The sequence below is a fragment of the Nothoprocta perdicaria genome, unplaced genomic scaffold (genome assembly GCF_003342845.1).
Source record: "Nothoprocta perdicaria isolate Ctin4 unplaced genomic scaffold, notPer1 scaffold_26, whole genome shotgun sequence".
Lineage (NCBI taxonomy): Eukaryota > Metazoa > Chordata > Aves > Tinamiformes > Tinamidae > Nothoprocta > Nothoprocta perdicaria.
This window is the reverse complement of record NW_020455488.1, coordinates 47,593-69,391: the sequence shown is the minus strand read 5'-3', so window position 1 is coordinate 69,391 and position 21,799 is coordinate 47,593. Positions and strand designations below refer to the sequence as shown.

At 43.1% G+C, this 21,799-nt stretch overlaps 1 protein-coding gene across 1 annotated transcript in view; it reads left to right on the top strand.

Annotated features, from left to right (window-relative positions):
• Positions 1–21,799, top strand: part of LOC112948279 (A-kinase anchor protein 13-like) — a 71,716-nt gene that overhangs the window by 20,603 nt on the left and 29,314 nt on the right. The window contains exons 3-4 of the mRNA XM_026040521.1: positions 8,845–8,992; positions 19,364–19,660. Coding sequence (XP_025896306.1) covers positions 8,845–8,992; positions 19,364–19,660 — 445 coding nt within the window. The remainder of the gene's footprint in view (positions 1–8,844; positions 8,993–19,363; positions 19,661–21,799) is intronic.

Genomic DNA, 21,799 nt, shown 5'->3' with positions numbered 1-21,799 from the left:
ATATACAGTGGCAGGAGATTGTGTCAAATAATRTGTGATCATAAGTACTTTGTCTTCCAGGAACTGTGACTCTCTGATGCCAAGAGAAGGGCTGCTTCGCTGTTGCTTAGTCACTGAGGACGTTAAGTCTGCCTGCTGTTTCTCCCAAACATTAAGATTTTTGTTGTTGTTGCTACATGACTAATTAGCAGGAAGTGCTGTCAGTCACTCGAGCAGTTAGTAATAAAATTGTGTGGTTCAGCTCTTCAGAAATACAGCAAAAACCAGAAGCATCTTTAGAGAGGGGCCAGGATGAGGGATCCCCTGCCATTTTGGCTATGTGTTCAGTATGATAYGATTGTAGCAATCTCCACTTTTTCTGGAAAGGAGGAAAAAAAAGACCACAAATAATGACTTATCAGTACTTATGGAAGCTGTTGGAAGGTACCAAGGGGGTATTCTCCTATAGGAAATGCATTTCCTCTTCATGTCCGTATGGGGTATTTCATGGCGACTTGCAGAGTTTAGGCCTCAAAACCAGCRCTGTTTTTTTCCTTATCTTAATAGTACTTCCCCACCTGTTTATATGTAACACAAATATTTTTGCAAGATATTTCTCCCATCTCTTCTAGTCTTCCACCTCTTTATCATTTTTGCTTTTTTATTGATAATTTTATCGTGTCTTTCTGTGTGTTAAACCATCATTAGAGATGACCTTGGCTGTTGAATGCAGCTAGATGGGCTATTGGCAGCACATTCTAGTTGCATTCCCGCCTCTGTCTCCTGCTGTAATTAGCCATGTAGAAGTACCCATAAAGATAAATCGTCTTTTCCAGCGCTAACTAGACCCTGTTACTTTGATGGATTTTCTGATGCTGGTCTATAGAGGTCTCTTTCATACATTTGGGTGTATGTAATGCATCTAACAGTCTCCTGACATGTAATAAAGAGTCATCTCTAGGCTGATTGATTTGGAGACTGACTGCGCTGTCAAGGGATGTGGACCACTAAGACAGGCTTTTCTTAAAGTGGGTCCTTTTCTTTTGGCATTTGTGTTGCTCGTGCTGGTTCAGAGTGAGCAACCTGCTCCTTGATCTGCTTAAACCATTTCTGCCTTTGCAAGGAAGCCCTGCTGCATGAGTAGACACCTGAACTGCAGTATAGCTGTGAGACTGAGAGGAATAAAAGCCCTAATAAATGGGTGATAACGAAGTTGGTTCTGCAGACAGTCAAATCAGATGTGGCCACAGCTGCATTTTCAGCATGGGAAGCACTCGGGGTGGATCTGTGGGAGCCAGCTTGAGTCTAGAAGCAACAGTGCCCATCATGTCCATGCATTCTCTATCTGATATCTAGCTGCTGCTATTCCCTTGGCACTGATAATGACGAGCTGAACATATATGAGTGCTATATTTATCATAGGTCTGAATGGTTTCCCACATATTCCTCTTACCCAAAGAGTCCTAACTATGTGGTCTTTTGACTTTGTGTGCATATTTTGCCCATGTGTCAATCTTTTATCCCTCAGAGCGCTAAGCTAAAWTTATTTTTGGACCAAATTCTTTTTCACCTTTGGGGAGAGAAAGTGGTGGGAAGAAGGAAGAGGGAGTTATGTAGGAGTTATTTTGCATATATAAATCTGTGCATTGGTCAGATGACTGCGTAGTTAACACTGACACAGGAGATCTGTTGGCTCAGTGCAGTGCTAAGGAAGCATGGACTATATCACCACTGTTTGCCRTGTGGGCTGACACCAAAACATTTACCATCATCCTGCCTTTTTTGTGGCCTAAGGGCAAAAAGTGATAGTCTTTGTTTGCCTTATCCTAGAGGCAAGAGATTGTATTGCAAAATCTGCCTTTTTTCATTCAAGAGATGCTCAGTCCCCGTGTACCTAACCTGAAGGCTTTTCCTGGTGGAAAAAGCACTGTCATTAATTTAAAGGGGAAATAAAGATAGGCATGGGGACTTCAAAACAAAACTTTGGAGTCGTCCTGCTTGTCTTCATGTGCAATTTGTGTGAACAAACAAACAAACAATCCCATACAATATCTCTGCCTCATGCTCCTTTAAGATCAAGGAGTTGGAAGTCATTCACGGTGAAAAAGGACCCAACCCTATCCCAAACTTGGCAGGCTGCCCTTCTSTTTTATTTCTGGAGTCTTTCCCTGGAGGTCTTATCTGCAGGAGATTGCAACACCGCAGCAGAACGACATCCATCTTCCCTTACGCTCCTGACCCAGGTCATTGCCTTTATCAAGGGGGATATCTCCACGTGAGCAGGGATTTCTAGAGCTGCTCGTGTTTGGGTGTGTTTCACAGCAGCACCTTTGTTTCTGGGGCTCAGGGCTCTGCAAAATGAGCAGAATTTGACGCGCTTTTTCTCCCGAGTGCTGTTGTGAATCAGTCTGCATTGGCAGGATTGAGGGTGTCTGTAGGGACTGCTGCTGTCTCACTATAGCATGTATCTACAGAAGAAGAACAGAGCATTGCTTTCATTTTAAGACACAGTGATGTGCACGCTTGATGCCTGGGTAGCAGTGGTCCAGTTAGACTGCTTAGTCAGACTTGGGGAAAACTGGGTTTTAGGCCTTTCTCGTTCTGAAGGGTCAGTTCAGGAAATGAAAGCACTCCAGTAGTTACTCTAAAATTACTTGCCTGAACCCCCACCTCATTTTTAAGTCATGCACAAGTGCAGCTGGGATCATTCTCGTGCTCTGCGTGGTGATGCTGTTGTGCTGCAAGTGTCCTCAGCAGACGTGGCTCTTGGTGGGGATTATGCACGTGCTTTGCACCAGTCCTGGGTGGGAACAGGCTGTTAAGTCCAGGCTCCACGGGTGGTGGAACAGCACGGGGCCTGGCTATCTGTGTTGCAGTTGGTTTGTTTTAYTGGCCGAGTTAGCTATTAATGGCTGATACAGTTTCTGAACAGCTATATTTTGCAGCTTATCTTGTGGGATGACTTCTGTTGCATTTTCAATAGCTGCTTTATGGTCATTTTCTGACCAGCTGATTTCAGCGTGTTCTGTGGTTCTTGGTTGAGCTGCAGTCATCTTGACTTTCCCTTTGATTTTGTGCAACTTCTTTCTTTTCGGTCCTGAGCGCTTTCCAACCAAAGTGTAATGTAATTGAAAAGCCAGCTTTTCCATTAAAAGCTGTCTGGCTGGAAAATGCTGAGTGAATTCTAGCCATTATTCCCATTTCATTGATGAGGAAATTTGAAGCACCGGGATGARAAAAGACTTGTCTGCTGCTGTAACATCAGCCTGCTTCTGTGTCTGCTTCTGTAGATGGTGTAACAGCAAGTCCATCTCCATCTGAAAATAAAGAAAAAAGCCTCAATTTCTTAAAGGAATAAAAAGAAACCACAATGGTGACTTCTGTCCCTCTCTGCTGGGGAAACATTGGTGCTTTCTGTAGGGAGGTGTTGGAAAATCTCTTTCAAAAACATAYTACTTTTGTGTCCTAGCATAATGTAATAAGCAATGACCCAACGAGAATCTGATTCATGTTATGAACAGTGGAAACAACAAAACTTGTTACACTGGCAGGTTGCAGTTACTCATCTAATCCACAGGCTAATCCAACCTTGTTAGTAAAGCACCGGAATACTGACTTCTGCCCTAGCCCTTCCAATGGAAACACATTGMAAGGAAGGCTTCTTTGCTTGTCAAGTGACTCTCTAAGCTATTGTAGAGTTGACTTTCTGTTCAGCAGGACAGTGCTTGTTGATGTTACTTGGAGATTTAACCAGAGGTGGTAATGATTCTCATCGGTTGTTCTACTTTTTCACGTAGAACAACTGCAGGGTTATTAGTTGTTAGTATTTTCTTATTAAAAGCAGAATGTGAAACTGATTTTGGGGCGCTTCAGCATCGCTTTGCAACACATGCTCACATGCTTCGTTGCCATAAGTATTTTTAGCCTTTGTGTGTGTGGGGAGGTCAGAGTGGGTGGTTAGTGGGTCAGATAACATGCTTCAAAACTCCCAATAGGAACCATGAGAAAAAACATTTTAGAAATCACGTGCTTCATGTATAAAAATACAGCTTGCCTTTTTTGTAGAAACTTGGAAATTCATTACCAGCAGATTAAGGGTATGTTCCCTGCCTAGTCTATCTTAGGTAAACATGCCGATAGCTTGTAGAGCTGCTATTCCCCAGGGAAACCTTAACCTCCCCAGAGAAACATTTCTCAGCTGAGGTCTTGAGTGTGTGGGTTTGCAAGGGCCGTCCTTGTGATCCCATTTTGCAGGATCCAGCATGACTGATTTCTCATAAAGCAGATTTGCAGAGCCTGAAGCAGGAAGGAAAAATGTCTTTACATGCTTAAAACAATTACTACATTTTARAAAGTGAACGCTGCTCTGAAGTAATGAATAATAAAACTAATCTTGATCCTTTTGTGCTTAAAGATTCTGTTAGCTTCGCTGTTATTTGGAAGTAGTGGTAAAGTCAGCTGTAAGCATCCTTTGAAGGCAAATCTTGCACCTTTATGGACACAAATACCAAGTCTCAGAAAAGAAGAGGTGGTTACTCAAAGCTTTGTCTACAAAAAGTTTGTTGTTTCTGTATCTTTGTAAGCGGAGCAGTTGAAAAGCAAATGCCTCAAATGCTGTAATATCCCCGTTCTGCTGAACTAATGGCTGGTGGGTTGTTTATTCTCCCTAAAAACTTTTCTTGGAAGCAATAACTGTATTTAGGCTGCCTCAACTGAGCCAACTGTTCAGAGCTGTGCCACTCTAAAAACATTTTCTGAATTGCTGTATGGTAGTTTAAAGTCTCAGATTAGGGCTGCCTTTTCCAGTGTATTAGTCACTTAATGAGGCAGGTCGTAGGTTTTCTCCATCCGATTTGAGAAAGGGAAGGAATTTACAGTAAGGACCGGTATCTACATTCTTTACATCATTTTACAGCTGTCTGAAATGCCTTTTCATGGATTTTTAGAAGAAAGTGAAGGTGACCTTTTTCATGAATGGACAAAAATGGAATGTTTTCATTTCCAATGGGCTCCAAGCCAAGCAAATATTAGTCAATCCAARCTAGTTTTGAAATTAAATTATTCTTATTTGTTGGAGCATTTCAGAGAATTGCTTTGATCTATCTGTACTTTCACCAAGGGGATATTGGCAGACTAGCCTTCCATTTCTAACCATCAGGATGAAAGAGAGGTTATAATAACCACCTTGTGTGGCAGTGATACTGAACAGATGACATATTTGGGTAATATTAAAGGAATAAAGGTAAACATACTTCAATTAAAATGTTTTTGGAGACCGAGTTGCAATAGTGTTGTTGGAAACACTTCTATGTGGGTGGAAGGAATTTAACTGTGTTTGTAACTTATTTTCTTTAASTCCAGAAATGTTTGAGAGAGGTTTCTTCTGTACATTATTTCCTTTTCAAATAGATGCACAGTTTCAGTGCAGCATTCTCTGCTTTTAAAGTTGGCRGTGACCAGCAGAATTGTCAAAGCCTGGGGAGTAAAACCATGCACTGAAGGACTTTTCTTATTTGGTGCTTTGTCATTTTTCTTCTTATTCTGGCATCTCAGATCACTTTATACAGTGAGTTATGCTGCGCGTGGTAGAGATAAGAGCTAGCTCAGAAGATATAGTACTTACTATAGCCTAGCCATAGTACCTCATTTGTCTTGCTAATGATGTATGAAGACAGCTTCAAATATTAATTTTATATCTATCTATATATGCTGAACTGTCGTGGAAAGTCTTTGTTCCCCTGAGTGGTGGCGAGATGTGTCTCCATGAGGAGCTCTGGAGATAAAGCTGAAGAGCCTTTTGGTTACTTGGTGATAATTTGTGTTTCTGCTAGACTTAAACATGCAGTTAACTAGAGCTAAGCTATAAAATACCAGCAGAATAGTTTTGGTTGGAGGTGACTGCTAGAAGCCACCTAGTCCAACCCCCCAAAACAGGACCACCCCCGAAATTAGGCACGTTGCTCAGAGTCCTGTGGTCATGGTGGAAGTTCAACCYCCTCCTTTTAAGTCCTAGTTTAGACAAAACTCAAGTTATGTGGAACCTCCCCTGTAKAGGGTGCTTGCATGTGTTTATACAGGCAGTGCACTGTATTTTTATTCTTTTTTTTTTTGTGATTAATGATTAAAAATATATATTATCTTTTGCAGAAGTGCTGAAAAATAAATTGGTTTTCCAGGACTTGCCACATGTATGGACAAGTGTCTTTTCAAATGTATGCTGCAGACTTAGTGTCATGAGAATTGGGCTAGCTGTGCTTAAATTCTGAGTTTAAAAAAAAAAGAAAAAGAAAAAGAAATCATTTAGCAAATATTGTTTTAAGCAGTCAGTACTGTTGTGGACTGGCCCTAGATGTTGTCCACATTTTAAGTAGATTTAAGTATTTTGTAGGTTGATGCCTTCAGGGAGGAACAGTTCGAACAAAAACAGAAATCATTGTGCCTTTTTTTTTTTTATGTTAAAACTGARCTTTGTTTTTGAACATCCACTCAAAACTGGATCCATTTGCCTGGAATGTGATATTTAGCTTTCAGCTCAGCATGCGAACTGGTCATACTTGAATTTAAAGCTTAACTTTCTTTGCACCTGTTTTTATTTTAGCACGGACTGTACACAACATATACTTTTGCTACACGGCTCCTTTGTCCACAGCTGGAAGTCTGGTCAAATATTATCATGTGATAACTTTCCTGAATTTATGTTTSTATCTGTGCAGCCGGTGGAAATGTAAAATAGCTTCTCTGGTCCCTTTTTCTCTTTTTGATTCACGACTTTCTTTTTATGTGGTATGATTGACCCATTTTTTTTTTTAAGGCTGGAGGCTGGCTGTGTACCATGCTGAAAAAAAAACCCCTTGTTTCTATCAAAAACCATACTGCGTGCGACTCTGTCCTTGGCAAGTGGTACCAGACAGAGCAGATAAAATTTCTCATGTAGAAGTCGTGGCTGGCACGTGCTCTGCTCTGTTCCCTTCTGGATTTTTGGACAGGATTGCACGTGCTAAAGGAGCATTTGTTTCCCGTGCGAGGATGAATTGAGGTCCTAGAGCCCTGGAGGACTTCACTAAAGCCAAGGGCACCRCAAAGGAGTCACCAAAAAGTGGTGGGTGGGAGGTACGTAGGGTGGCTGAGCTCCAGCCTCCTCAGGTCTGGTAGGAGGTCACCCCTTKTGTGCTGGGCTGTGCCAAGGTTGGGAGTGGGTGGATGGAGCAAATCGAGGAGCAGGAGAACAAGGCAAGAACTCGGAGCAAGCAGCAGTGCTGAAGTGAAGSAGTCATCGGAGAACAGGAGGAGCCCTGACAGGGAGCAGGGGGAATGGTGCTGGCAGGACCTGGACCTCTTGAGATTTTTCTTCTTCAATAATTACATTTGACAAAGGGAATAAACTGAATGATCTTAAGGAACAGGTTTTAAATGAAATGACATGCTTATTTTATTGGATTTGCAAATTAGAATTACATAATTCACTAAAAAAAATGTTTTCCAGATTTTCAGCATTAACCATATGCTCTGTGGTGGCAGGGGGTGGACTAACGCAGCTGCAGCATAAAACTGGGACATCCAACTGGTTTTGATCTTGATAGAAAAGGAGCAGAAGGTCACAACATCACAACATAGTCTGTTGTTCTCAGTGTCTTGTGGTTTATATAATTCTTCTTCAGGCACATAGCTGGTGGGTAGGGAGAGCAAATGAACATCCTTCCTTTAGTGCAGCTGTCACTGCAAAGCATCTGCCTCKTATTCCCTTCCCCATGGAATATTCYCCATTCTGAGTTGAGGGATGCTGCTGCCGTACAGGCAGCTTTACGGGTTGCCCATGTATTTACTATATCATGTCAGCATCAGATTTTTGTTCTTACACAGGCAAGGTTTTAAAAGCTCTTGGTTATGATCTGTAAGAAGAAAAATTGACCRTTTATCTCCTTTTGGCTGAACATTCCTACTTAGCACTGCGTGTGCTCCATGCAGTGAGGATGTGAACGTGTCTGTGATGGTTTGGGAAGCGTTGTGCTACGTGGGATAACACGGAACGTGCTTTCTGCACGTGCATGCGAGCACAGAGCTTGCTGAAACCAAAGCTAATTTTTGATTCTAATAGCAGGTAGTCTGTTCATTGCATATTCAGGTCTAAACTGTATGTGTTTATAGTAGSACTGCCCTGGGTGACTTTTGGAGTCACTGTTGTACAAAGCCTGGCTGTTGCAGTCTGCTGCGTCCTAGGTGTCCACATCCTTTTCTCTGAAGAGGAAGCAGAAGAAAGTCTCAACAGAAATGAACCTTTTTTAGCTTAGTGGATTTGCAGATGGATGACAAAATGTGTTCAGTAATTGCATTAGGTCCACTGAAACTGTGAGTTTAGTGGCTACCTTGGCCAAGGTGGATGTTCAAACAAGAAGTAAATAAGGAACTGGCTTATTCAAATGTCTGAAGACAGAAGCAATTATAGGATGCTTATTCCTGCTTCATTATATAAGCTACCTATATGTGGGGAATATGTAGATGTGTGTATGTATATAACTATGTGTGGGTATACATTCATGTTTATAGGGAAATGCTAGGTGCTAATATGCTTTGACTATGTTAAGTTCGTGTTATTTTGAGGTTGTCCTTGAGACTTTTGGATATCTCTTTCCAGAGCTCTGCTCACCATGCTTCCTGGATGGTGTGCTGGCTATAGTGCTTCATATATAGTGCGCCTGAGAAAGTCCTGATGAGGATTTGCACTTCTGAAAGTCAGAATGAGCCCCAAACCATGCGAAAGGGGTGTGTGAACAAGAAGCAGGAACCTTGGAGTCAGAGAGGTTTTATTTTCCACGATGCAGGTCTTGCAAATGTGCCCTAACTTTTTGTTTTTGTCCTTTCTCCTAGGGTGACTGTGTAATTACAGTGCAGCTGACTGAGGAAGATAAAGTGGAGGATGATGTAGTATTTTACTTGATATTTACTGGCTCAACCATTCAGCACTGCACCAGCACTAGAAAGATTAATCCGGGCAGTTTGGAGACAATTGCTCCTGGTAAGCACTTACCTTTCTTTGCCAAACAATGCACTACYGTATGAGATTTGGTTAATTCAAGTAGGCTTAAATGCAGTGTTGTCTTGGTCGTTTTTCATCATTTATACATCTACTGAAAAAATAATGCATGGTTTGGACGACTGCTGTTGCCTTTCAGATCTGATTTTGCCAGTTTTATGTGACTGTGAAATAACAAATATTTAACATGGAGAATTTTATGACAGAAAATATGACATTATGTTTGCATATAGTAAAACARCTTCTAAATACCAGCCAGAAAACAGCAGCCACGTTTGCAAGGTTCAAGATGCTGCTGTTCAAGTCATATCCAACCTGGAATTTCTAGCGGCACGGGGAAGCTATTTAACTAGAGCACGGTTTTGTCACCGTTGCTGTTGAAACACAGCCCTTTTGCCCCATGCCCTGCCATGCAGCTCAGAGCAGTAATAGCGTCTCTGAAACTCTTGCAGAAGAAACGACGTGCGGTACTTGGTGCCTTCCCCCCAGCACAGAGCGTTCAGATGGGGCGGCTTTTCACCCACCACTCTTTTTATGGCTTTGTGCAGTTAACAAAACAAGAAAAATCTGCCTGGCATTTTCCTTTGGTGACTTCAGGACTGTGGGAATGAGAATGTTCCAGGCTGCTAACAGTTCCTCACTGTTAACCTTTCATTCTGACATTGATGTTAGTGTGAGAAAAATGTCCGATGTTTTCATATATACAGTAGAGCTCATGCAATTAAGTATTTTTTTWAATCTATCTCTGGTAGCTATTGTTTTATGAGAGATGTATGTTAAATACAGTTTGGTGTGAAGAACTTGCTGTTGAAATATAGTGCTTCCTCCCAGTGATTAGTGCCCAGAAGTTGGCCGTCTTACTTGCTCACTTCCGTCTCTCTTTATGCTGGTGGGGCTGTTGAAATTGCTTGGGAAGAGAAGCCTTTTTACAGCTTCTGATTCCTGGAACCCAGCGCAGTCAGTGCAGTTGGTGATTATCCTCCCGCAGAAGAGCGGGCGAGCTGGTAGCTCTTAGCCTGCTTTTGTGTCGTGCGCGCGGGCCACGCGGCAGCTCTGACAGCATCGGCTGCCATGACCTCACCTCCCCGTGGGACAGGAATGACTGAGCTGCCAAGAAAGGAACTGAAAAGCTTCTCTGTTCGCTCTCAGTCTGCAAAGGAACCGGCATCCTTCGTGGGATTTCCGTGCAAGCAACGCTTTCCAACCATTGCTTCGCCCAGCATCCTCCTTCAAGCAGTGGGCACTGCTCGGGTAGAGACATGAGCTGCAAAACCTGGACCTGCAGCCGTGGGCAGGGAGCCTGGCTTGACCTGCCCCATGGGTCCCGAGCAGAGCTGAGTCACAGGGAGGGTTCCCTCTGTCTCCTCTTGGCAATATTGGTAGCAGTAACTGGAGTCTGACTTCACTTCCCTTTCAAAGGGAAGGTAGATAATTACTCTCTAGTTTTCTTTTGTTTTTAATGGGTGTTTTCTTTTGATCCATGACTAGGTGGAGTGAGATGCTATGGAGAGATAATTCCCATCCCAAAATGCAGCTTATATCAAGGACAAATGTAACTGGACCTCACGCAAGTGCCCTGTTTCTGACAGTCAGCAGGCACTCTCCAGAACTGCCATATGAGGGCAGAGACTACACCTATCTTACATATATATATATATATATTAAAACAACTGTTTGCATCATACCATCTTCTGTTTTCTTATTTCATTTTAGAGATACTATCTCTGAGAGAAGCGAAAAAAAAWTAATGTTAAAGGCGGCTGTAGGATGAAGCAAGTGGAAGAAAACAATCATTCTGTCCTGCTGTTTGATGAGACAGATGTTTGTCCGGTGTTAGTTCAGCACTAGCTATTCTCCTTTTAATAAGAGCATGACTTCTTTCAGCCTAGCTCTTCCTCCTCCTCCTCCTTCCTGAACAGTGCATCTGTAATCATGTGTTTACACTGTATATTCAGCCAGTTGCCTTGGAAATGCTTGTGGTGACTCACAGCGAGCGTTATTTGACCTCGCTGCAGGATTAGCCATGAACAAGAGACAGTGTGTGGGAGACCAGCCCTTGTTTAAACATCCTAGCCTGGGCAATTAGCGAGCACGGCGTAGTTACAGAAGGGAACTAAACTGTGCAAACAGCCTTTGGCCAAAAGCTGGTCCTTACCTTGCAGCTTGGAGCTGCTTTGCTTTAGCTCTGCGAAGTGGTGCGTGGCCTGAGGAGCACACGAGCTGCTCAAGGGCAGGTACATGAGGGAACGGCCTTATCCCAAGTCTTCAGAGTTTCTTATGATCCTCAGTAGACTTCATCTGAAGTGCTGGGGTTAAAAGGRGAGCTTTAATTCTGTTAAAACCAGTGTAAAAACAGAAACTCTTTTTTTTCTTGACTGTCAGCAGAAGTCCAGCTGTATTGGTGATGTGTGGATGTGTAAGAAGCAGAAAGGGAAATRGATTGATTAAGTTTGCTGCCAAAATTAAATAGAAAGTTTTAGCAAAGCTTTCAAAGGAGATCACTTTTATTTTTTAATCATAACAGCATAATGTGGTTTTAGGCAAGAAATTAAAGAAAATGAAATGGAAATATGAGCTGTCAGAATACCTCCTAAATTTTTGCAGTRTATGGAAATTCTCTACATACTGGAAGATTTTCTCTAAAGGAGAAAGGTTCCTGTTCAGAAGGAAGCTTTTATTTCTGTACATAATAAAATAAAAGAAAGGATGTCTGATTGTAAATTCATGGGAAGAGCTTTTCCTTAGAGAAATTTTAAATTAAAATATTAGATTCAAATATTAGATTTTGCACTCTGCTGGATAATTGGCTTTTCTCTGTCAGGCTGTAACTCCCAGGCTTGTGGTTTACCCTGGCATTGCTACCTGTGGAATGATGTGGTGAAGTCTCTCGCAGTYAATATGCTAATAAGTAATTATAGAAATCTGTAAGGAAGAAAAAAATGGTTATGCTGTGCTTTTTATAAAAGAGAGAGCTTTAAAAGTATCCGGGCAGCTTGGTGGAGAGCAAACCGGACCTGATCCGGTGTTATGTCCTGGCACCAAGGATGACCAACAGCATCTTGGGTTGGATGGGCAGGAGCACAGCCAGAGGATTAAGGTGGGCAACAGTCCCCCTCAACGCCTGCTCACCAGAGCACATCTAGAACATTGTGTGCAGGTTCGGGCATCTTTCCTCAAGCAGGAGAGATTCTGATGAGTGAGTTGAGCAGCAGAGTAGTGTGATAGTTGGGGCTGGAAGAGCACAGAGGAGAGGCTGAAGGAGCGAGGCTTGGGGAGCCTGGAGCAACGGCAGCCTCGGGGCAGCACAGCAGTCACCAGGACTGAGGAGGGTCAATGAGGAGAGGTCCTTGTGGGGTTACCTGATGGGAGGGTGTGGGACAAGGGTCATGAACTGGGTGGAGATGGATTCAAACTGGATATAGGGAAAAACTGGTCCACAAGGAGGACAGTGAATCAGTGGAGTAGGCACCCAGAGCAGCTGTGCAGTCTCCATCGTCATTTCGTATGTTCCCTGCTAAGTTCTGACTTGGAGCAAATCAATGCAACTTGGATAATTTTAATGATTATTAAATGGTATTAAAATCTATCTTGTAATGATGATCTTGTTCTTTTCAGAGATATTTTATTTGCGGTGTTTTTAAACCTTGTTACTGTGGGCATGTAGACTGGTTGTTGCTGCTGGATTTTGCTGTAGCAGATCAAGATGTTGCCTGCCAGCTGGAGTGGGCTCTTTCCATAGCTCAGACAAAAATATGTGAGTGTTCCTTATCTGCTTCAGTACAAACTCATCTGGAATGGTCTAAACAAGCGAAAAATAGGTCAGTCTGCTTGAGCTGCTGTGGTTGACCTCCTGCCACAGTGGCTGGGGAGCRTTCATGCAAGGGTTTCTTGGCTGTACTGGGAGCCTGACAGGAGAAGTAAGTTGCTGGAGCAGTGTTAGGTGGGTAGGCGAGGAGTAATATCATAGCTCTGGCATGTGTCAGTAGAGCAATACACGTTAACTCCCTTAAGTCTACTAAAAAAATCACATGCACCATCATGCGTTCATCCTATGTTTTATTTGGCGTTATTTTATTGGCACATTTGGATTTCCCCTCTCCTGGTAGTGCTTCATGCTGCTCCCTGGCTATGCGATTTGCGACACACTTCGCACCGGTCTGAGACTCGCAGCCGTTGCACTTAGTCTTCTGAAGCTGTATCAGTAAAACTGYGTCTCTTTCCCCCTTCTTTTTTAGATTCTACGAGCATGCAAAGCACGTTAGGACTCTCTGATTCATTTCCTTGAGATTTTAGATCTGAACTTCTTCTCTACTAGGGGCAGACATTTAAGGCTGTAGGCATTTTTGATATATTTGATATTCAGAAATACGAAGGGATAGGAATGCAAGAAGGACGTGGCCAGCGCAGGATGAGCGCGCTCTGCCCGCTGTGCCGAGCTGCCGTTGGTGCCGGTCACGTTGCCTCTTGTGTTGGGCATCTGTGCTGGCCAGAAACTTCACTTTCTGGTATCTCCGTCCTGCGCCTCGTGACGGCCCAGATGAAGGGGAATTACAGCCTGAGTGGATGTCAGCAAATTCAGGCTACCTCGAGCTGTGCCTATGCGGTTCTCAAGTGGAAGGAGGAAGCCCTGGGGGCAGATACTCCGCCAGATGTCCCTTCTGCTTTTAAAAATGGGAAAGGATGAGTATCTTTTGTTCCCAAACAAAGCAACAGAAGCCAATAGGCAGCAAATGTATGTATTCAAAAGAGTCTTTTGGTCAGGGAAAAGGTTATAAAAATGACATAAAGACCAAAACCTGCTAACTACATGTGCAGTAAAGTTGTGTGGCCTTACTATTGGAGAGTGAAGGTATGGAGGGGGGCCAGGAGGCTCCTGGCCATTGGGCTGTGTCTGTTTTCACAGCCTGTTTTCTAATAGCAGCATCTACCAGCTCCTAGTAGAAGGGCTTGAGGAGCCTGGCAGAGGTTGTTAATCCTTTGCAGGAGATTAGGTGGGTACAGTTACACCTYTCCTCTTGGTGTTGGTAAGTAACAGTGGATCTAATGATCTATCCAGCCAAAGCACCTGGAAGAGGGCACCTGAATTTGCAGCTGCATTTAGGTTCAGAAATCATTCAGGAGACAAGAGGCTTGTGTTTTGAACTTTGTGCTTGCTTAGAAGGATGAGGTGGGACARTTACAGTGTGCCACTATTGACTCTATTATGAATTTAAGAGGAATAATTTCCCCTTGTGAAAGAACAGATTCTTGCTTGAGCTGTTCTGTCATAACCAAAGCATCAAAGTAAGCAACTGAGTCACAAGAATTAGGCAACGAGTGATGCTTYATATGCTCTCAGCACCTCTTTTGCCAGCCTGAGCACAAATCAAGTTGCATAGTGCAATTAAGCTTTCTGCTCACCTAGGTGTAAAGGTGCCAAACACTTATTTTGTCATTGCTTCACTTTCATTATTAAGATGCATCAATTTTGAAATGATCYGCTCTAAATTTTCCATAATCTAAGATATTTTCCTTAAGACAGGAGGCACTTAGTTGGGCAGAGCAGTTACAGCCTTGCCTCATCAGATGCGTCATTCCGTGTCTTTAGCTGCATCTGTAGAGCAGACGGAGCTGCAGCTGGCGTAGATTCCTCACCACTTCAGGTGTCATCAGTTCCAAGAGACTGTGACAACTGGAGTTTTGGTATCAAGAAAATACCTGAGGCCTAAGCAGGGAAGGATGTAGAGAGAGAAAATGATCTCTGCTGTTGTGGCTGAATTGTTGTGGCGACTGAAATGACACAGGTTGGGCCTAGCACGGATGTGTCCACTTCTGTTGCATTACTTCTCCAAGTTAACGTTAATCTTAAACTGAGCTTTTCAGCAAGTCCTCATTAGTGTCATTATCTGAGAGTGCCATAATAGCCCTCTTCCTGAGCACAAATTCAGAGGTGCATTTAACAGCTATGTAGCAAAAGGAGCTCAGAGCATCAAAACATGGAAAGACCGGCTAGGACCATAAACCCAGCGGCACGGCAGCGAGTAGCCAAGCACGTGCAGGACAAGAGCCTCAGGTCTGTAAGCCACGTCCTGAAACAGGTACTCAGGTAGTTTTATGAGATGTAGCCAGATCTACGTGTGTGTTTGCAATTTGTTGTATCACTCTGAGCTTTCTCTGCAGGAAAAAAGCAACCTAAATTGTGTTTTCTTGTTTGTTGGTCTCCAAAGGTACAAGATTCTTCTATGGGTTTTAATGGAGAGGAAGGAAAAAAAAAAAAACGAGACACAAAATAAGAGGCTGTCTGCCAGCAGTTTCCAGAGCTGAAACACTCCTATTTACTCCAGATGCCTTGACTCACAGTGATCTTTCTGCTCATAGCTAAGCGGAGGTGGAGGAGCAGGTTTTGCCCTTTTTTTCCCTTTTAATTCCTGTAGTTCTTAAATTTTTTTCTACTTTGTTACTGCTAGTTAAAAGAATAGGCTGAAATGAATTTTAATTAGCTGGGAAATATCTTGTTTAAAACTTTTTATTTTAGTGTGAAATCTTTTACATGTGTTCATGCTTTATTCTTTTACCAAAGGCTATGTTTTCCCTTAGGAAACAACTTTTCTTAGAAAAAAACCTCTGTTTCATAAAATACCATCTTTGTATTGGTAGACCAAAAGGGTAAACAAGTTGCATAACAAGTGACCACTTGGCAATACCAGTTGTGGATTTGTTTTAAAATACTCTTAATTATGAAACAACAACAAAAAAGTCCAAAATTAGAATAAAACAATGTAGCCAAGAAGACTTTTTGCAGACTATCCTCTTTGTTATATTTAATTGCTGTAGGCATTATAATTAAAAGGAAATGATACCAGTTCTAGATGACATCAGTCACAGGAAAAACTGATTGAGTCTGTRCTGAAATTATTTATGATGTAATATGTAGGGTCTTAAACCTCGGTAGGTTTTTAAGATGCGTGTAGCTTGAAGGGACTTTAAAGCTTTCTGCACTCCCTGTGTTAATAGTTGAGGGTTTAAAATGGAAMGGGAAATCAGCAGTGTGAGGCTGGGCTGCACCCACATTTTTCATAAGGTCTCCTGTGCTGAATGCAGTCGTTGTGTGAAGTGCTTGCACGCTGCAGATACACACTTGATTTTTACAACTGGAATTCTGCATTTCTGAAACGGGGAGCAGGAAAAAAAATCTCTTATATAGAGGATCCCTTCCCTGTGAACAAGCCACCAGATGGCAATATCTCTTGGTTGCAAAGTCTGGAGGTTGCATGCAAGTCATGGCTTTTCTCCCTGCTTGGAGCCCTTCAGAAGAGCTGGTGAAGCTCAGCCCTGTCATGGTAACTGCAAGGGTGCAATTAGCACCAGGAGCCCTTAGTCATCTACCCGGCAAAGGCAAACATGCRCTTCCAGGTGGGCTTTAAATAGCAGGTCGAGCTTGGGGCCCATTGTTTGAAAACTTAAATGAGAATTCTGAAAATAGGAGGCTTAGACAGGATTTCCACTTTTAGAGGAGYGTAGGAAATGAAATCATGCTTTAGGAAAGCTCTGTTTAGGAGCAACGATGTTTTGTCTCCGTGTGYGCCTTGTTTAATGATAAAAAGTCTGTTAAGAGCAATGCTGGCACCCTTCTAGACGTGCCCCAGATCAAAGGTATGGATAGGAGCTCGATGGCCCGGTTTAAAATTCCAAGTTACCTTGTCTGCTAACTCCCAACAGCTGCAGAATCTCCAGCTTCTTTTGCCTGCTCACTGTTTTCCAGCATTATTATGGAGAGGAGACAGTGGTATCACAGTGATGCATCTCCTCTCTTCAGGGATAAGTACCCAAAATAAGGGTTTCAAGACTTTTTTTTTGTATGTATTGCCCAAAGCAAGTTTGTGTAAGTGGCCTGGTAAGGAATTCTCTGGTTTAACAGCTGACTTATTTAAAACAAGTTTTGAAGTGTGTTTTTRTGTAAAGATGAGAAAGCAAAGAAGCTTTTCCCTGTCAGCAACAATTATTGCACCCATTTCTGCATGGGCCACAATAATTTTATAATTYCTATGTTTTTTCCTCCGTTATGTAAGCAGCTCTAAGTAGTGAATTGTTTCCAAACAAAAGTAGCTAAAGAATAAATGGACTGAAATGCAATTTAGGGAGAATGAAGTGTTAGGTTATTTCACTTTTATCACAGTTAGGCCAGCATAGAAATTACCTAGTTTCCATACTGTGGCGAAAAAATCCTTCTGAATAAGAGAATCCAGGTCTACATGGGAAAGGTTTTCTGGGCAATAGAACAGTATGAAAGCTGGTACTCACAGTCTGAGAAGTCAGTGATGGTAGAAAGTATGTAATGTGTGTCAGAAGAGCTAAAATTCTGATTGGATTATTTTGAGAGGATAGTAGTTTGATGATGTTCTTTATCACTTGCTTTGAATTGCTGTTTTGGGCCAAAACTTTTGGAAAGATGAAGTTGGTGAGGAGGAGTGTCCCCTAGCATTGCAAACCTGGTCATGCTACGCGGTGTTTCCCTTGCCTGCTCACTCGTGCACGTGATTTATTCAGTCACGTGGATTTTCAGCCTTCTAACATGCATGTCTTTATAAACAGACTATAAATAGACCCACCCTTCTTCCTGGCACACCCAGCTTTTCACCTTTTAATGAGTCAAATCTTATTTCTTTTATTCCACTTCTGGGCTGGGAGAGGTGTACAAGGGAGTACAGTAGATGATGATTAAGTGCCCTGATGGCTGCAAAAATTGTATGGTGACTGCAGGAGAAAGGCTGCATACCACGATGCCTGTGTTGGCAAGGTGCATGGTTTGGTACTTAACCTATAGGAGAAAATCCCCTGCTGTCTACCAGCTGGAGCAGGAGAGAGACAGTTAAGAATAATGGAATCTATGCTAGCTCTGCCTCGAGCTCTTGAGCAGGTTACTTAGCCTCATAAAAACAGATTTGGGCTTGTTTTACAGATGATAACCACTTATCTCCTGAGAATGCCAGAAAGCTTAGCTCATTCTCTCTCTGAAGCTATTTAACGTGCTCTGGAAAGAGACTGCTGAAGTTCAGATATTAGGGCAGGGGAAGGAAGCGAGGGTCTTTGATGTGGAGAGAAGTGTTGCCCCACTGACGAGTCCTTCAGAAGGCTCTGTGTGCATTGATGTATTTGAGAGATGTTTGCTTACATCGTTCCTGTAGCTGTTTCAAAGCAGGGGGCAGAGACCTCTTGAGCAATCTTTTAGTATTTGCCGCGGTTCTTAATTGCTCCTCTTTCTTTTGAACTGGTTGCCAAAGTCAGAACCTGTCCCAGCCTCTTACCCCCCAAGTCTGACATCTTGTCAGATGTAGGGAAGGAGAACATCAAAGCCTTGCRAGGGGTTGCCCTTTAGAAGAACATTCCCTTGGGTTTAGCAGGATGCTTGTTTGAACCTATTAGTTGTAAATGAATTATCAGCTCTGTCACTTCTCTTTCAAGGCTATATTACGTATTTGTGGGAGTTTCAAGCAAACCATTGCTGGCTACAGATCAGAACATGACCTGCTTGTCATCTCCCACTGCATCGCGTTGGTCGCTGCTTTTGGTGCAGCATTTCTCACGGGTACAAGGGGACTTTGGTCAGCTTGGTTCCTCCTTGTCTGATGTACCAGTTTCTCCTGTTGTTGTCATGAGTTGAGGAGCCTTTGCCGTCACATAGATGGAGGAGTTGCCCAGCCTCATGCCAAGGAGAAGGAAACGTCTGCCCTTCGTTCTTCTGTAACTCCCCTTGGGCCAGGTTTGCCTGGAGCTTGAATCCTGGAAGTCAACGGGCTTTCAGGCAGAGATTATGCCTGCACAGACTATGTTCCCATAGCAATTCCTGCTGCTTAGTCCTCCGTGTTAAGTGAAATTTCCSTGTTTTCTGTATGAGCCAAACACTGTTGCAGCATTTGGAGTGTGTAGTTTTACAGCCCTCAGATTCTAGGTGAGTTACTGGAGCACTGAGTAACTGGAAGAGAAAAGGAATTGTGTAATTTAGAGGTTTGGACCCTAGCTTCCATTTATGTATTAGAAAATCTTTCTTTGTCATCGTTAATATTGAGATTTCTTGTGTCTTACTTAAGAGACAGGTCTGATAAGAAGGGCTTAGATATTTCTTGGTTTATATTGTGGATTTTTTTTTTAAAAAAGAAGAAATTCCCGTCTTTTTCTTTTTAAAATATGCAAAAAAAATTTTGTCTGTAACAGATATAAATTTCCTAAGTATGCATTTAATAACAGTTGTCACTCTAATCCATGGCTGTTGGATTCAATGTAAAGCAAACGCCTATGAGGAGTTTTATGGACCTGCTGCTCTTCAGCCTGCTCAACTTCTCCCTTTTACCCCAGTTTCTCTGTTTTGGTTTGCAGGCCATGACTGCTGTGAGACCGTGAAGGTGGCACTTTGTGCTTCTAAGGAAGGGCACCCAGTTCTGGTTGTGGCAGAAGAGAGTTTCCAGTTTATTCAGGACGAAGCCTATGATGCAGCACAGTTTCTAGCCACATGTGCCGGCAACCAGCAAGCCCTGAACTTCACCAGATTCTTGGACCGCTCGAGGCCGCCTGCCGCCGATGTGGAGTTTCTGGATGAGAAAGTGGCCTTGGCGTTTCGGCACCTGAAGCTGCCTCCAGGATGGAACGTGCTGGGTGCAGATCAGTCCCTGAACGGTGAGATTGGCTGGGGGACCTTCTGAACATGGGTAAAAAGGCTTTCGCTTGGGAAACCTTCTTGTTTGTGTTGGCCTTTGGGCTGAGAGGTGCGATGTGGTGGACCCTGATGTGTCCCAGTAGATCTGCAGCCTCTCCTTTGCATCTAAGCTGCTCTGAAATATGTATAGCACTGGTAATTTTTGTCTTCTGTTATGTATTATCACAGGCTGATTTAAATGGCCAAGGTTTTAGGCATGCCCAGAAGTGGGGTTTACTGCTTGTGCAGTGGTATGAGAGCATCAGTGCCACCGTGATCATCAGTGAAGGAAATTTCCCGGAGAAGTCTCTGCCTGTGGAAAGTCGGATGCTCCTTAAGGTTTATTAGTCTTGTTGCACAAATTTGGCATTTTGGATCAATGTGGGTTTTACAGAACAGGTGCCAAGTGAGTGAAAGGTATAAAATGGATCTTGAGGTTTCTTGAAAGAGCTGGGTGTCTGCCTGTGAGCAGCACGGTCGATCCGTGGGTATGGATGTCTGGATGTTGAGGCGTGACATGGCCCAGGAGAGCATGGAAGTGCTCCAAAACAAGCCCAGGCATCCCATTTCCAAAGAAAGAGGTTAAAAATGGGAGGACCTAACTAATAGTGGCCTTTAACTRCAGCAGTGAGGGCTAGTGGACGCTTTCAAGTAAATGTTAAGGCTAGACCAGTGTCTCTGGCAACTGCTGAACCAGAAGGGCCAAGTCCTTGGGAGATGGTGCAGAGTGTCTGTTCCTGGGAGTTCTGCTTTCCTTGTCCCTGGGGAGCTTCAGGAAGCGTACCGATGGCTTTTGTGGCTAATTCGGCTTTTTTTCTGGAAACAGCTTTATTTTTTTGTTTTCTCTTTGTTTGTTTTCCCCAGTGAGCTAATTATACATGGGGAATTTGGGGGAAATTTTTGCARTAGGGACAGAAAGAGAGAGTCACATTCTTTTGGGTCACATAACTTTTTTCTTTCTTCTTCAGCAAGTTGTATCTGCTTTGCTAGAGAGAGATGGAAGGTCTCTCTGATTTAGGATTGAGGACAGGATCAGAAAAATCTGCTTGGGATGAAACGTAGCATCTCTTTGCTGGGGCTTGTGGGTTAATTAGTGTGGGTGAGGGAGAAAAGCAAGGCCAGCTTTGAAATGGGGATCATATATTACGCGTGCTCTGGCCAAGGGCCCTCCAGTGGGACATCCTGTCCTGCATTGCATCACTACCTATGAACAGTTATTCCAATTCATATTTCACAATTAGCTAAATGTCAGTACCAGCTACTTCAAATAACCTTCTTGAAGGAGAAAATGCTATAGAAATGAGAACAAAAGGGAATGTCAGATCCCTTCTTGGGAGCCTGTAGCGCTGCCTCRGAGCTGGCGGGTCTGTGTGGCCTCTTGTGGGTTGGAAACAAAACACCGCTGTTCAGCAAAGCCTCCCAGGGCCGGGGCGGGCGAGGGGCCTCTGGCAGCAATTTGGGGACACAACACAGTGAGGAAGGGCTGTTTGGAGGTGACCATTGCTGTGAAATGTGCTTGAAGGTCGAATTCTCCAAGGAATGAAGTAGGAGCTCRGAGGTAGTGACAAAAAACAGTCAAGAAGTCACTGCATTTCTGCAGGCGGGACTTGAAGAAAAGAGTCAAATGTCGCCCTGGGCTGGGCTTTACGGATGGGATGTACAGGGACTGGAAGGAAAGTACAGGGACTTTTCTTTTAGCTGTCTTCTTTCACCTATTTCCAAGTCTGACTGATCTTCAAAGAGAAGATGGGGCCACAAATGGCAGAGAAGCTACTAGAAGTAGTAGAAGCTACTAGAAGTAGTAGCCCAATACTGTCTAGCTGAGGTTTTTAAACTGTGGTGTGTGGTTGTTTTTTTTTTTTTTTAGCATCTGGGTGCTGGTACATGCAAAGCCCTTGGTTAAGGTTTATCCCATGGAGGAAGGGGAGGCTTTTAGCATCCCTGGTGCTCCTAAGTGCCAGCCAACTGTGCAGTCATATCATTAATGAATGGCTTGTATTCATATGTTGCTATTCTGTATATTATAGCAGCATTTYCCCCCTGCTTCTTTTCCCTCTTTCCTTAGCACATCAATAGGTTTAGCTTTTTAATAATTAAAAGTGCAGGAGTACTCTAGATAA